Source organism: Taeniopygia guttata, chromosome 4 (genome assembly GCF_048771995.1).
Source record: "Taeniopygia guttata chromosome 4, bTaeGut7.mat, whole genome shotgun sequence".
NCBI lineage: Eukaryota > Metazoa > Chordata > Aves > Passeriformes > Estrildidae > Taeniopygia > Taeniopygia guttata.
In genome coordinates, this window is record NC_133028.1 from 8,884,877 (window position 1) to 8,899,652 (window position 14,776).

Here is a 14,776-nt window from a genome sequence, read left to right on the forward strand (position 1 = left end):
GTTTGTAAGTCTGTAAGAAATAGACAAACAAAATAAAATTGAAAAATCTGTGTTTATTTGAAGGTGGCAGCCGAAAGTGCAGCAACTGATTGAAAAGCTCACAGACAAATTTAGTAATTGTACCGCCACTGTCAAGACTTCGAGAGTCACTCAGCCAAAGGAATTTAATTTGACTGTACCCAAGCCACGTGCCATTCCTCCACCTACACCAGCACCTCTGCCAGTACTGCCAAAAAGACAACCTGTAAGTTGGTTTATTTTTTGAAAGACACTAAATTTCATGTATGCTTATGCACAAAATCTTGGTAGGGGAGTTAATAATCTAAATTTAGGGTTTTTTGTAAATTAATTCTCATTAAAATAAATGAAGAAGCAGTTTCACTGGAAATGAGATGAACTCTAGGTTTGCAGCTCCTCCTTGAAGGTGGAATTTTATTTTTGTCTAAAATTAAGGCTTTTAGTTTAAATTCAGTGCTCATGAGACTAGATTTGTCTTTGAATTGCTAAGTTATTTTACTTATTGTCTCAGATTGTGATTTAGTTACACTGGTACAAATCAAAGACCCACAGCTGATGTTATCTCGCTGGGATAAAGCAAACAGGATCTGGGATCAAGCTACTATGACTAACTTAATAAAGACTGCAAAATCATCTGTATTTAAATGCAGTTGGAAGTGAGCATAGAAATCATAGATTTGGGCATTATATGCCACCTTGTATTAGCACTTCAGGTTTTAAATAATACATGTGTTGAATGCTCTTAGAAACCATTTACATCTTAGGATGGCAGAGCAATTTAATCTTAGTGTGTTATACAGTTAATGGGATTTTACATTGAAACAGCTTAATACCAGTCTCTGAAAAACTGCATTTAATAACTACTTAATCAGTATAGGAATGAGTCATGTTGCTGTCATTTTAGAACTTTATGCTGTGCAGCCCCTCTTAGAATAAATTTGCTTTAATGCAGAAGCATTTAGTGAAGTTCATTTGTGTTGTTTGGATTATACTAAATTTGGTTTACATTCTGTCCAGGTTTGCAAATTTAAAGCTTGTGTGACTCTAAAGCCATTAGTGTAGTAGCGACATATGTTCTATTCATTTCTGTACCTCTCACAGCAAATTAAGCTTCACTTTACTTTGCCACGTTGTTGCCAGGATCACCAATTTACATCCTGAAATGAACAGAGGCTGAAAACACAGCTCACATGGCAGGAGAGGGCAGTAAGGTGAGAGCCAGCCATAGTGTGGCTCCTGTATGGTGGAGGGTTGTCTGTAATTCAGAGGAACACAAAGAAATAAATCTCTTCCACATTACATCCCATAATCTGTTCTCATCCATTATCTCACAAAAGTGTTCATTTTATGAGATACCAGTTTTTTACTCGTGGTTCTCATGCACCTGTCAAAGAACTTGTCACATGGTTTTTCAGCAGTGACTATTGTAGCCACGACCCACAGTTACTGCTCCACATTGGAACAGCTGTACAGAACTATATGGAGGCATCTGGAATTTGAGCTGTGCTGCAATTAGTTCATTCTGATTTACAGGATTATTATTTTAGGTATTGCTTTCAAGCATTATTTTATTCCAGGCATTTGTTTCCAAGTAAGATGAGATGTTTCAGACACATTGGGTCAGGAGCTGGGATGGCACTGCCATCCTGTGTGCTGAGCACACACTCCCTTCCCAGGGGAGGGCAGGGTGGTAGTGACCTATAATGAGATGGGATTCCCCACTGGCCTTGGAAAGTAACTGGCCTTGGGGTAACATAGCCCTAGAAGCTTAAAATAATCATTCATCATCATAAACATTCATCAAAAATGGGGGCCACTAAGTAAAAAGGAAAAACATTTTAATTTTGAGAACTAATAATAAAACAATTCACTCCAAATATTTGGTCTAAATGTTATTCATGTCTCCACTGGCCTTTGCACACATGCACATGCACAAGAGTGTCCATATGCATGCACACATTCATAAATACAATTTTACAAGGAAAAATGAGTGCTTTACCTTGAGGTTTTCAAATGAAACAAATGGAGACAGGTGCATAAACCTGATAACCTGCAAAATTATTTAGACACATTCAACTTTCTTGGATAGCTTGGCCTAGAGTAACAAAATCCATTCTTTTAATATCAGCATTGTACTAAAATGATACGATTATGCAATTATTTTATTTTTAAATTTTCTGTAAACCAATTGTATATTAAAAAAAGGGCTGCACTGGGATATTATTGTTACACCATTCAGCCAAATCTAATATTTTTTCATATATTTTTCTATTTTTTCAGCTGTGCTTCATGAGTGAAGCTACTGATTGTTTAAAATAATTAAATGGGTGAAATCATTTAGCCAGTACAGAGGATTTTGCTTGCAAATATGCAAACCCACTAATATATTTGTGATTTTATCTATAAAAATAGAAACACATCATACAATAGCATTGCATTAGCTTTCCCTTGTCCATCTTATGACAGTAACTTTAAAAAATAGGAGAGTGATGAGTACCAAAGTTCAAAGTGATTATTCATTTTTTTCTTCCTTAAACTTCTTGTGGTTCCTACTCCCTAAATAATCCTCTGGTTAAGGGATGTCACACAGGCTAGGTGAGGCTGACCACTGCCTGGGGACGGAAAGCAAAGTTGGTGTCTCTTATCCCCAACCCCCTTTTTCACATTTGGATTAAATAGGTACAGTCTGGCCTTTTTTTGATCTCTCTGTTGCTGTAATTTACAATTTATTTGTAGTGACTTTTTATCCTCTTCCAACAATTGGGTAATTGCTGCATTGTCTGTCTGTCTGTCTGTCTGCTTGTATTCATCCCCATGGGCTAAATCACAAGGCAAAGAATGTTTTTGAAACAGCTGATGGAAAATGCTCCTCCTTCAATTACTTGGACTAAGCATAGCAGTTTCTGAGGAGACATTTTCAGCTTATTCTGGCAGATGAGTGCAGTTTGCAGGTAAAGCACATGAGTAGGAAGAAGAATGAAATAAACTGATACTCACTGCCTGTGGAATCCTGTGCAAATCTTCTGGGCTTTCATTTCTCCATCCATAAAAGCATAATAAAAATGATTAGATACTTCTGGGAAATACTTTCACTGCTACTTCACTTTAAAAGCTCACAAAAATGCTTGAGCAGTCTCAGCAGTGCATTTAATTGCTAGCTTCTTCTGTTTGTGCATTTGTTTTACCTGTAAATAAAGATGTCACATAGCAAAGACAGTGTGTAAAGTCCATCAAATTCATGATTTTTTGGAAGTGTAGTTCATTATATAGTCCAATAAAGCTAGATAGGATTCCCATGTTCCCTGAACTGACCTCCAGTACAAGAAGGAATATATATTTTCCCCATTAATCCTTGCATTAATTCTGTAACTTCTAATTGATCTAGCACATTTTTAGCAAGATAAATATTTAGGCAGATGTCCAGTAAACTGTCAGACTCTCTCACCCACTCCTCTCAAGGAGACATCCAATCTTTTTTAAGAGCTTACTCTGGGATAAATTTATTGCTCAAGCAAATACAGAAATCAACCTGAAGTCCCTGATGTCCTGCTGATCCAACTGACAGCCAGTCACGGTCTGGTCATTTTAGCTGACATGTGATTGCTTTCCCAGGTCTTTGACTAATGCTAGAAGGGGTCCTCCGAGTCCTTTACCTCCCAAATACTTAATCCACACCTCCAATGGTTTTCCCTTGCCAGGACATTGGGACAGCCATGATAAACCAAAACAAAGGCCCATTTTTACCCAGTGTATTTTTCCCAGCAGTGCTTAAACACTGAAGTCTGGGAAGATCGGGGGATGGGACATCTGCTGCTTTTCTCCAACTTCCTTCTCAGGGTCCCACCATTTCAGCTCAAAGACCTCCTGAGTTACAATGAAGGTCCTGGGTATTTATTAAACTTCAAAGGATTTCTCTTCCCTGAACTTCTTTGGAGTCTGTAACTTGTTCCTACTACCACACATGGTGCCACAGCTTAATTTTATTCAGCTGCCCTATCTGGCTGTTGTTGCTGTGAAAGTCAAGTTTATGAAATGCCAAACAGAACTGTTCCCATTCTGGAAACATTTTTCTCCCTTTGATAGGTCCTACAGGATTTATTATTGCTTTAGCCTTTCTTGTACTAGTTCCAATATTGTCCTTCTTTCTGGTCTTTTGAGCAGGGGTTATGCTATATTGAACAGAACTGAAAAGCTAGGTAGTTCCAACTAATTGGAATCTGTCCCTGTCTTCTAGAGTGGCACTAATAGAAAAGAATCAATATTTTTAAAAATTAACTGCTGCTATTCTACAGTAAAAGCGGATAAGCTTATTTTTGCCTGCAAGAATGTGTCACTTGGAATGTTTTATATCCCATATTCTAGAGATTTTTGTCTTTTAATATAGGTTCCTCCAAGCATCTATAAGCCTCCAAAGGAAAGAAAGCAACTAGAGGAAATGAAAACAAAAAATATCCAAAAAGCAAAAGTAAGTGTATTTTGTTCTTCTATCCTTTCCTTTCTTCTAAACTGGTTCTTCTTTATTGTGTTATCTTCACAGATCTTTGCACTTTACCTGAAACATATCTGCTTTTGCAAATAAAATAGCTCATTACTTTTTCTCCAGAGTCACAGAGTTTGTATTATCCTCTATTCTGTTTTAGTACCCTTTTCCCACCTTCTTTATTTTATTACTAATTGTCCAGGACAAGGTCCACCTATTTCTCACTATAAAAGTACCATAAATGAAATTTTGCAAGCAGCCATGTAAAATAGCAGAAGAAACATGATTACTTTCTTTTCTTCACAATGGTTCTTCTAATCCCATGGACATGTGGATATATAAGGTATTCATTTATTTATTAAGGCTTCAAATTACAAAATAAGTTAAATATTTTTGAGGGTTTTTTTCTGTAATAACTGAAAAATAACCACATTTCATTCACTGTTTTAAAATACCAGCAGATTCTGACTTCATATTCTTACATATTCTTCATACATTCCCTTCAGCAGACTGAGAGAGTGTGAAGTCATCCTGGTTTGTAAAGAAACTGAGTACATGATCTGTGTGTTAAGACAGTAGGAGAAGGGAGGGCCTGGAAAATACAAACAGATCTAGCTATTTGATCCAAACTTTGACATGAATCTTGTTCAATGAGGTAGCTCATAGTTAAAGCAGATTGTTGTTGTCTTCTCATTGGAAAGGAATTAATTAGATATCCATTTCCACTTTATTTCTCCATTCCCACACTGTAGTCACCATATCCAATCAAATAATAATATAAACTTGATAAAAGGTATGCCATGTGGCTCCATTTTATCAGTACTCTCCCACCCCTGTTCTGAAAATGCCTGACTAGTTTTTACTAGCCAGTACAAGTCTACTCATTACTAGCTGTCCTCATGTCCATGTGAAAGGGACATTGGATTCTGTTCCAAGAGGGATGGAGCACCTCTTCTAAGAGGAGAGGCTGAGAGAATTGGGATTCTTCAGCCTGGACAAGAAAAGGCTTCAGAGTGACCTAATTGTGGTCTTCCAGTACCAGAAGAGAGCCCACAAGAAGGATGGAGACTTTCTACAAGAGAAGGGAGTGACAAGATGAGGAGGGGTAGCTTCAAACTGAAGGAGGGTAGGTTTTGATTAGATATTAGGAAGAAATTCTTAACTGTGAGGATGGTGAGGCACTCACACAGGATGCTTAGAAAAGATGTGGATGCCCCATCCCTCAAAGTGTTTAAGGCCAGGTGGGATGGAACTATGAGCAACCTGGTCTAGTGGGAGGTATCTCTGCCTATGGCAGAGGCTTTGGAACAAGATGATCTTTAAGGTCCCTTCCAACCCAAACCATTCCATAATTCTGTGAATATAGTGGTTGGGGCTACCAGATTTATTGAGACATAAAATTATTCTTAGAGAATTTAAATGTAACACACTCTTTAAGATAATTGTTTCAATTGTAGGATCTTCTCCTGGAAGCAAATACTAAGCAGTTCAGGTGTGCAGCCATCAAGCCTGAAAAGAGAGAGGTATGGTGCAAAATACATGCTGAAAAATTCCCCAGTAGGGAGATGAAAAATGACTGGGGTATTTAAAGATATCTTAAGAGAATTTCAAAAATATGTTTATTTGGGCTTAAGAATGATGTTCTACAATTTATAGTTATAGTGTCATTTCACATCCCTATTACCAGCATTTGCCTCTTTGTATGCATAATGCACAACCCCCTTTTCTTATACTTCTGGTGCTGCTTTATTATTTTCCTAATTTTGAGACAAGCAACCTTTCTGTGAAACTGCTCCAACAAATCTCCAAACTGGCAATATTTCTCTAAATCCACATATTATTTTTCCATTAATTTTTATGCCACAGAGCAGCCAAGCTGAGGGAACAATGGTCCCGTTCATACAGAATCCTTGCTTTGGTTGATTCCCAGTTCACAGTTATGTCACCAAACTATGTAAATCAGTATCTGTAGCTAACATCATTAAATTATTAAGCATCAGTAGAATTCTACCACTAATTAATAATTCCATAAAGTGTGTTTGACATCCTATTTTGTCCCCTCAGTATCTATTTCAGTTGAAAGATTAATATATTCATATATATATATATATATATATATATGTAAGTAATATTTCATAGTCAAAGAAAGAATCACTGTTACTTCTTAGCATTATTTTAGTCAATATTTGGAACTGCCTTTGTACATTCATATTCCCACTAGGCTGGGTGTACATAGCAAGTTTCTGTGTATCTTTCAATTCCAAAATATGTGGAATTTGTTATTCTACAAAACATATTTGATGAATATTCAAGTGTTAGTTTTGATAAATACCTAATATCTTCTGCTGAGTAATTGAAAATTTGTTTCTGAAATGAAATAAAGTATTTTTGGTTTGAACTGCAGAACATACATGACAGTATGGAGAGTAAACCAGCATTCAAGGCTCAAAAAATCCAAAGCAAGGTGAGTAACCTTTAAGGAACTGTTGTCAAATGTACTTGAAAATCTGTCACGTGCAAATCTTGTCATGATGGAAACTCGACTTGAATCCATGTTTTTACACTAAGATCTTTGGCCAGGAGCATGGGATGGATTGGGTCTATGGTTCATAGAGTTTGTCCTATGCACCATTAATAATACACAAAGACATGGTCAGGGCTACTCCGTGAAGAGAAATAAGGAGCCAAAGATAATGAAGGCACAAGCAGTGCCCTCATCAAGCAGGACACAGTATCTGAAGGTGAAGAGGTTGGTGGCAGAGATGGGTTCTGCTGATAGCAAGTCACTCTTGGATAAAATAAGGTAACAAATCAGGTCTGGGGTCCACCCAAAAGTCCAGTCAGGAGACAAAGATGCAACAGCAACTGAGAACCCTGACAGCAGGAGACAGAAATGGAGACACAACCAGAAGCAGAAGAATTCCCAGCATAATGGAAACTGAAATCCATTTCTAAGTCAAACTGGGGCTCCCAGGACAGTGAGCAGATGGTGTGAGTGGATGTCCTGGGTGAGACTGGTCAGGGTGATCAAAACCTTTTGGTTCCCTGAGGTAAATTTTGTGCAGTTGCACAATGTAACCATATTGCCTTAGCAGCGTTTTCAGTCACAAAGGGAGAAGATTTTATGTAAAATAGTATGAAATTAGAATTGTGCCCAGCAAACAAAGAATCTTGAAACCTTAGTTTAAGAACTTGGCATAAGGACAGAAGAATCTTGCATCAGTACATCACTGTTTCAAAATGAGATCCTAAAGAATGCTGAGCAATCATTCCAGCTGATGACTGTCTGCTACACAATATACAATCAGGTTGGATGTTTGCCTTGTTGCTTTCAGACACATACTGAGGTTATGAAATCCACTATCCTGATTGCTTCTCTTGTAGAATTTTCAAGGGTCAGAAAATTGTAAACATGGGAAAAGAGCTGTTCAGCCTTAACAATGGAACACATGAAAACTCACATTGCTGTTTCTGCAATAACTGCACTACAGATTATCTTCAGTCTTATACTGTTCAGTCTGGCACCTTTCATTTGTTTCAAGTTCTTACACAGAATAATTTCTGCTGTGCTTGTATTGGGGTCTCAAATATCTTGTGAACAGGTCTGCCTACTCTTTAAAACTACATATTTAGGTACAGCTCATAAACACTGTGAAAAGATTGATTCTCTGCTTGGAGGACTGGGCATCTGGCAAGTATTTCTAAAGCCTATCTGGAATTTATCACACACTGAAGTTATCTTTAGTAACAGTATCAACTACTCAGTCTGCTTGCTTACAGTCCAGCAGCATTTAAATTACAGGAAGGTAATAAGACCCTTGTTCATTTTGCACAAAAAGAAAGAGAAAAAAACCCAAACTGGGAAATATTTCCATAGTTAAAACAAACACAAGTGACCTGTAATTACGTGGGCTCAGTTCAAAACTCTGTATATTCCATTGCTCTTTCTGATAATATAAAATAATACCATTTTAGTGCACACTAACAAGAGTCAAGCCATCTGCCTAAATTGCATTAAGAAAAATATGGATCTGGCATCCTCTGGCATTGATTAGCATCACTTCTAAAACTTGCTGGTATCTCCTCTAGATGCATAAACAGTTTTATCTTGTCCAAACACATTTGCCTTAAGGTTGGTTAGGTGATATTCAAGATGCTGCTGTAACTTTCAAGCAGAGATAGGCACATTGTTATTGACTTTTAAAATACTTTCTATTCCTGTCGCCTTCTTGCCTGTGCCACTCTCTGAGTAGACAAATCCTAAGAAGATAGCTTATCCAAGATATATATATATAAATTTTAATCTATCTTCAAATTAATGGAATTATATAATGTTATTTTGCTTTCTTCTCTTTAGAACACCCAGATTATATTATTTCTTTTTTATTTTAGAGACATATATTATGTGCAGCAGCAATTATTTCTCTTGCTGTTCCAAAGTATTTATTCATCCTTTTCACTGGGAGAATGAGACCGTACAAATGCATCATCACTCTGTCTCAGTCTGCCTCTTGCTCATATCATATTTGCTCTTTACATATTTATTTGTTTTGGCGAGTTGTTGCATCTTCATTAGGTGGCAATAGCGAATATGATATTTTCCGACAAGAATTAGTGCTCTGTAATTTTCCCACTTTCTTCCATTTTCCCATCTTGGAAAAAGGGAAGATATCTCATGACAGGAAGATAATGAGTAAAATTCATAACTTCCTTGATACTGTATGACATAGAAGAATATATTCAGTTATTTCATTTATACCTGCCTGCACATGTCTTGGAAGTCCCGGTTATTTTAACTATATTGCCATATTTCTGTTTCATTGTCAGTCAGATTTCTGGTCAATAAACTGTGAAACTTAAGTTTAAGGTATTGCCATAATTGTTCTTGGTTCAGTTCTCTATCTAAATTGTAGCTGGTAAATACAGAACATGAAATTTGTATACACAGAAAACTGTCAAAAGTATGGAAACATCTACATGTGTCAGAGAAAATTTCTAAGGAAATATTTTATACACAGTACAGGCATAAAATACAAATTGTTCATATAATGCAGAAGGCTTTGAGATGTATTGAGGTGCAAATCAAAAGGCAGAACTTCATTGGGCATTAAGAAGTCATAGTAAGTCAAACAAAAGAAATAAAATACATTGGTTTGGATTCTTTTCCTAAATTCTTCAAGTTATCATCATTTTGTCACTGACAGGTAATTCACACTGGCATTTACATCATTTACACTGACAGGTAATTAATTTTTTTGCATTAAAATATGCTATCTGCATAAAAACAGTAATTTTACTTAGTGAATTCTAGGTGATAGAATGTGTTTGCTATCCTCAACCTACCTAATTAATATAATTTATAACACATGTTTTTTCCAGTTATGCATTTCAGAGACTTCATATTTCTGCATACAATATTTGCAGTATGTACCTTGAGTGATTCTGTGCATGTGTTTCTCAGCTACTCATTAAGTTCTTCCTTTGGAATTTAAATACACGTTTGAATTCTGAACACAGAACTTGTCTGGATTTAAGTCAAACATGTTAAGATTAAGCTTTGTTTTCTGCAGGAATGATCCCAGTTCTTATTTCAGCAGCACTGCTTTGCTTGGTTCAGATCAGGTCTCTTACAATGTGTTTGCAAAGGTGACCCATTTTCTCTGAACACCCTACCTGTGCAGGGAACAATTTTAACTGGCAGAGAAATTGCTCCTTTCCTCCCTCAGTATTTAGAAGTTGTCTGGGAGTCAGTCTTAACACAATACTTTGAAGAGTTAACAAAGCAGCCACAGGATCTAGTCCAAGTTACACCTTGAGGCCTGAAAGTCACTGAGAGCTATTCTTCATTTCTACTGTCTAGAAAATGGATATGGCAATGGGTGATTCCAGTTGTCTTGGAAATACTTCTACATTGTAATAGTGATTATTTATCAAATGCTTCAAAGATCTGCCTATGAAAGGTGCCACTTTTGTTGTACTTCACTGTTCTGGATAACTGAACATCTTTCAGAGAGGCAGTTTATTGTCTTTGTCCAAAGCAGATCAAATCCTTTTGCACAGTGTATATGAGCACTGGAAAATATGAAAGGAAGTGAAGACATTCTATGGGATTTGACATGGTCCAAGACTGATTACAAATTTATAATCCACTTGGGGGACTTTGCTGATTTCTTAAGCAGCTTGAGTGGTTTATGAACAGCATGCAATTTCATTGTGAATGTCAGATTAATGCTAGATGAATGCTTTAAGCAAAATTTATGCTGTCTTGGGTCAATTTCTTTAACCCGCTGAGATGTTTTTATGCCCTGTTTCATGGTTTACATTACTAACTGTGGAATATACATTCCCTTTCCTGACAGATTGACAATATACCCATTAAATTAAACACAGCAGCTATTTTGAGGGAGGGCGCCCTCTACCAGCGGAAATTGGAAGAGGAGCTCAAAAGGTAGGACCACACTCCACCTAAGATTGCTTTTCACATCCCTGGATACAGGATATGAACCACATCAAAAACAATTCAGTAAATTCAGGTAAACTAAACTAATGGATCTGTTGTAAGGCATTCTATTGTATAAAAACAAATTACAAAGGAAAAGAGAACCGGATTGAAGTGGACTGAGGAAAATGTCTACAGTAAAGTAATTCTCTTTGTGTAGATGCTGTACACTGTTACTGTGTTCTGATTTAGCACTCTGGCTAGTGTCCACTTGCAAAGTCTAACAGGGATCACTTTTATATTTATTCCAGTTCTCCAGACTAAATAATGACCTGAATACACATCTATTTCTGTGTCCTTTGTATAAGATGCATCTATATTAAGCCAAATAATTTCATGTATCTCCATTTTCTTCAATGGCTGTGATCAACTACATGCCAAGTTTGATACTTTACTTGTTTATATGTACATAAAAATACCTGTCCATTTCTATCACAGTAAGATATAGCACTCTAAGAATATGCTGTTCCTTAAAGCAAGATAAGCCAAGAGCTGAGAGTGACAGCAGGACAAGTAGGGACAGTGTTCTCACTGACAGAGGCTCCACGGCCCCCTGGCAAGCAGCAGGACAGATTCAGGGACAGGCAGCAGGGTCAGCCAAGGGTGCTACGAGAGTCCAAAGGGACAAGTCCAGCCAGGAAGCCAAGTCAGGAAGGCAGAGTCAACTTGGTCCCAGGCTGGCTGCAGGCTGATCTCTGGAGTAGCTTAGGCAAGGACCAAGACTGTTAACCCGGGCTTAAATGTGTCTCCTGGGGAGAAACTACGCACACACCAACCAGGATTTCCATAGCTCTTCCTCTCATATTTCTTTTCACTCCAGCCCCATCCAGTATTAGAAAATGGGTATTGCAATGGGTGATTCCAGTTGTCTTGGAAATACTTCTACATTGTAATAGTGATTATATTTTTTATTATTTATTATAGTCACACTGCAGCAGAGCTGTCTTTGAACACAAGCACTGAATCAGGGTGGTGGGGAAGGGGGATAATAAGTGGTTGCAGGTCCTTTTGTGCATTAAGCACTCTAAGAAATCCTGACATAAGGATTACTCCTTATTCAGCCACAAAGCTTTTCAGAGGATATTTACTAGGGAAATCATGACTCCTGGATGGCCACTGAAGGTTGTGTTCTACAGCTGGAATCACATAACATTTTCACTAAAAAACTTCACAAAGATAAAACTTACATCATGTCATCCTGCTTTTAGTATTACTTCTAATCCTGGCTTAGCAGGCTAAGCACTAAATAATGATAGCATTTTAAGTCCTGGAAAAACTGTGTAAGTTTGGATTTGATCTTTGGACCTAACAGGTTTTGGTTCATGCATCAGGATTTTAGCAGGTAGCTATTAAACATCGCTCAAGTTCTGTTATCAGCTATTCACATATACTGAGGTTCTTCCATATTACATATGCAACTGTGCACTCTAGCTGGCAGAATTTGTTCTACTCAGGAAAAGAACAGTTCCCCATAACTTGACACTATTTTATCTTAATGAGTTTTAATCTTCAGCTGCATTTAACACAAAACACACATATATATATAGAGAGATAAATATATATATATAGAGAGAGAGAGAGATATAGAGATTAATGTATCACATGTATATGCATTGGGGAGCAGCAGTAAGAGGCACTTCACTCCATGTTTGTGTCTCTGCCCTAGTTATTGGCTCATTCCCTTCTCTGCTGCAGGACTTTCATGGGCCCACCCCAGGGCTTTGCTGTTTTTTTCAGCTGAGCACAAAAAAATAGGGATGTGACTTTGCTTAAGAGCTGAATACTCCTTTGCCTCATTACAGCAATATTATTTAATTGACAAAATACAAAACAAAAATAGCGTTAAGCAGAAGTTTTTTTTTTCTCTGTGTTAAAGTGGACAAGAAGACTGTCAAAGAGAAAAGTTGTTTGTTCTTTCTACCTGTAAGCAAAGCAGTCCCCTGAGAAAATGTACATCCCTTTACCTGAGTCTCTCTGCTCCTTACAAGAATCCATACACAGCTAAAGTTTGCCCTCTCTTGGGGCTTTGTTTTACTGAAAACTTTCAGGTCCCTGCTCTCATGCATTTTCTTCCAGTCTGGCTTTCTCAGGCTGTACACATAGTAGGAACACCTCTTAGACTGGAATTAAAATATATCTGTCAAACGGCTTTGTGATGAGTGCATTTTTTCTCGGTAGAGATCAAACACTTTCTATCAAAGGCTACTGGAAATGCTTTACAAACCAAGGAAGGGCTATGAAGCCAAATCCCTAAAATAGTATACTCTTATTTTCTCTCTTGCAGAGTTGAAAATTTGCAACAAGGGGCTGGAGACCCATCTGAATTCTTGGAATGGCAGAAACAGATGCGTGGAAAAGACTTGGAAGAACAACTGGCTGAAATAGAGTGTAGGAGGCTTCAAGGAAAACTGAGTTATGAAGAGGCAGTTCTAGCCCATCAGAGTGTAATCCAAGAAAATAAGAAGAAAGCTGATCTATTGAGAGAAGAGGTAATACATACAGGGATGCTCAAATTTTGCTGATTTCCAATCTGTGCAAATCATAGTACAGATGATACCTGCTATTAGAGGTGTAAAATTCTATGCAGTCTCTTTACTCACTAGAGTCTGCAAACAAAGGAAAAAGAGGGCTGCAGCTTCCCCAGGTACAGCAATGCTTGTACATTAAAGTACTTTATACAAGTTTTTTTCACTTGATTAACACTTATGAAATAAATTGAATAAAAGCAGAAGGTCAAAGAATGCTCCCCTATATTCTGTCATTATGCAAATCCTTTTTGAACAGATACTGAGATACTAAGCACCATTAGCATTGAAATTAACAATACATAACTGATTTCTTTATCTTGTTAAAATGAGAGCCACAAATATGAAAGTATTTGTTTTCTTAAACTGATATAATTCAATTTACTTCATACTATCGAACATACCTAGATTTCTCTTAGGTGAAAATTGAGACGGACAACCCTCCTTGGATCCATCTATATGGAAAACTGCATATTTATGCCAAGAAATATTTTCACACTGTTTTCAATCTGGAAAATCACAGTTTCTCAAAATCATTGCCAGATCTTCTTGTTATTTTCACAACTCACATTTTCCCAGTGCTTTTCTTATAAACTAAACAGGTGTTCAAGAATCACCAAATACTACAGATTTGAAACATTTCACAGCAACCATCACATTCTTTTCTATTTCTCCAGTTTGTTGCTATGCCCTGTAGGCCAATACCTGTCTCTTGACAATCTCACAGATGTCAGTGCAGTGTCTCAGCAATATAAAATGAGACCACAAATGTACAAAATTTTCATAAAGACCATGGTACAAAATGAAAATTTGTTTAATGAGTTCCTTTTCTGTCTTACACTACCTTTGAATCTTTTTTGGCATTGAGTCTTCATGTTTGTTTAGAAAGACTATAGCAAGAACTTAAAGTGAACCCAGTGTGTACAACCGAGCATAGTGTGATTGCTCATACCATTCCAAAATTACTCCAATTGTTATATTCACTTCAACTTCAGAGCATATGTGTTTTATTTGTTAGCAGAAATGTCCCAAAATGAATAGATTTGGGGATGTGCAAAGACTACTTGCTCTAACCCGACCAATTCCACATATCTCCCTTTGCTTGTCAACAAGCAGATCTCCAGACATTCTCCAATGTTCAGCTGTCATGCTGACCCTCTTCCTTCTTTTAAAACTCTGGTCTTCCTTCTAAAACAGGAAGAGCAACAAGGAATCTAATCTAAGAAAATAAATTTTCCTGCTTCTTCCTTTCCT

General features: G+C 37.1%; 1 protein-coding gene and 1 long non-coding RNA gene across 4 annotated transcripts in view; one reads left to right on the forward strand and one right to left on the reverse strand.

Moving 5' to 3' along the window:
* The window catches only part of CFAP99 (cilia and flagella associated protein 99), a 49,162-nt gene that overhangs the window by 22,892 nt on the left and 11,494 nt on the right, over positions 1 to 14,776 (forward strand). For all 3 annotated transcript variants that reach the window (XM_030270587.4, XM_072927941.1, XM_030270589.4), the window contains 6 exons: positions 64 to 244; positions 4,403 to 4,483; positions 5,956 to 6,021; positions 6,903 to 6,962; positions 10,858 to 10,946; positions 13,282 to 13,486. In XM_030270587.4, coding sequence (XP_030126447.4) covers positions 64 to 244; positions 4,403 to 4,483; positions 5,956 to 6,021; positions 6,903 to 6,962; positions 10,858 to 10,946; positions 13,282 to 13,486 — 682 coding nt within the window. The remainder of the gene's footprint in view (positions 1 to 63; positions 245 to 4,402; positions 4,484 to 5,955; positions 6,022 to 6,902; positions 6,963 to 10,857; positions 10,947 to 13,281; positions 13,487 to 14,776) is intronic.
* LOC115494908 (uncharacterized) overlaps positions 448 to 14,776 on the reverse strand; it is a 29,804-nt gene continuing 15,475 nt past the window's right edge. The window contains exons 3-5 of the long non-coding RNA XR_012055512.1: positions 3,016 to 3,203; positions 2,018 to 2,068; positions 448 to 1,273 (exon numbers count right to left, since the gene is read on the reverse strand). This is a non-coding gene — a long non-coding RNA (uncharacterized lncRNA). The remainder of the gene's footprint in view (positions 1,274 to 2,017; positions 2,069 to 3,015; positions 3,204 to 14,776) is intronic.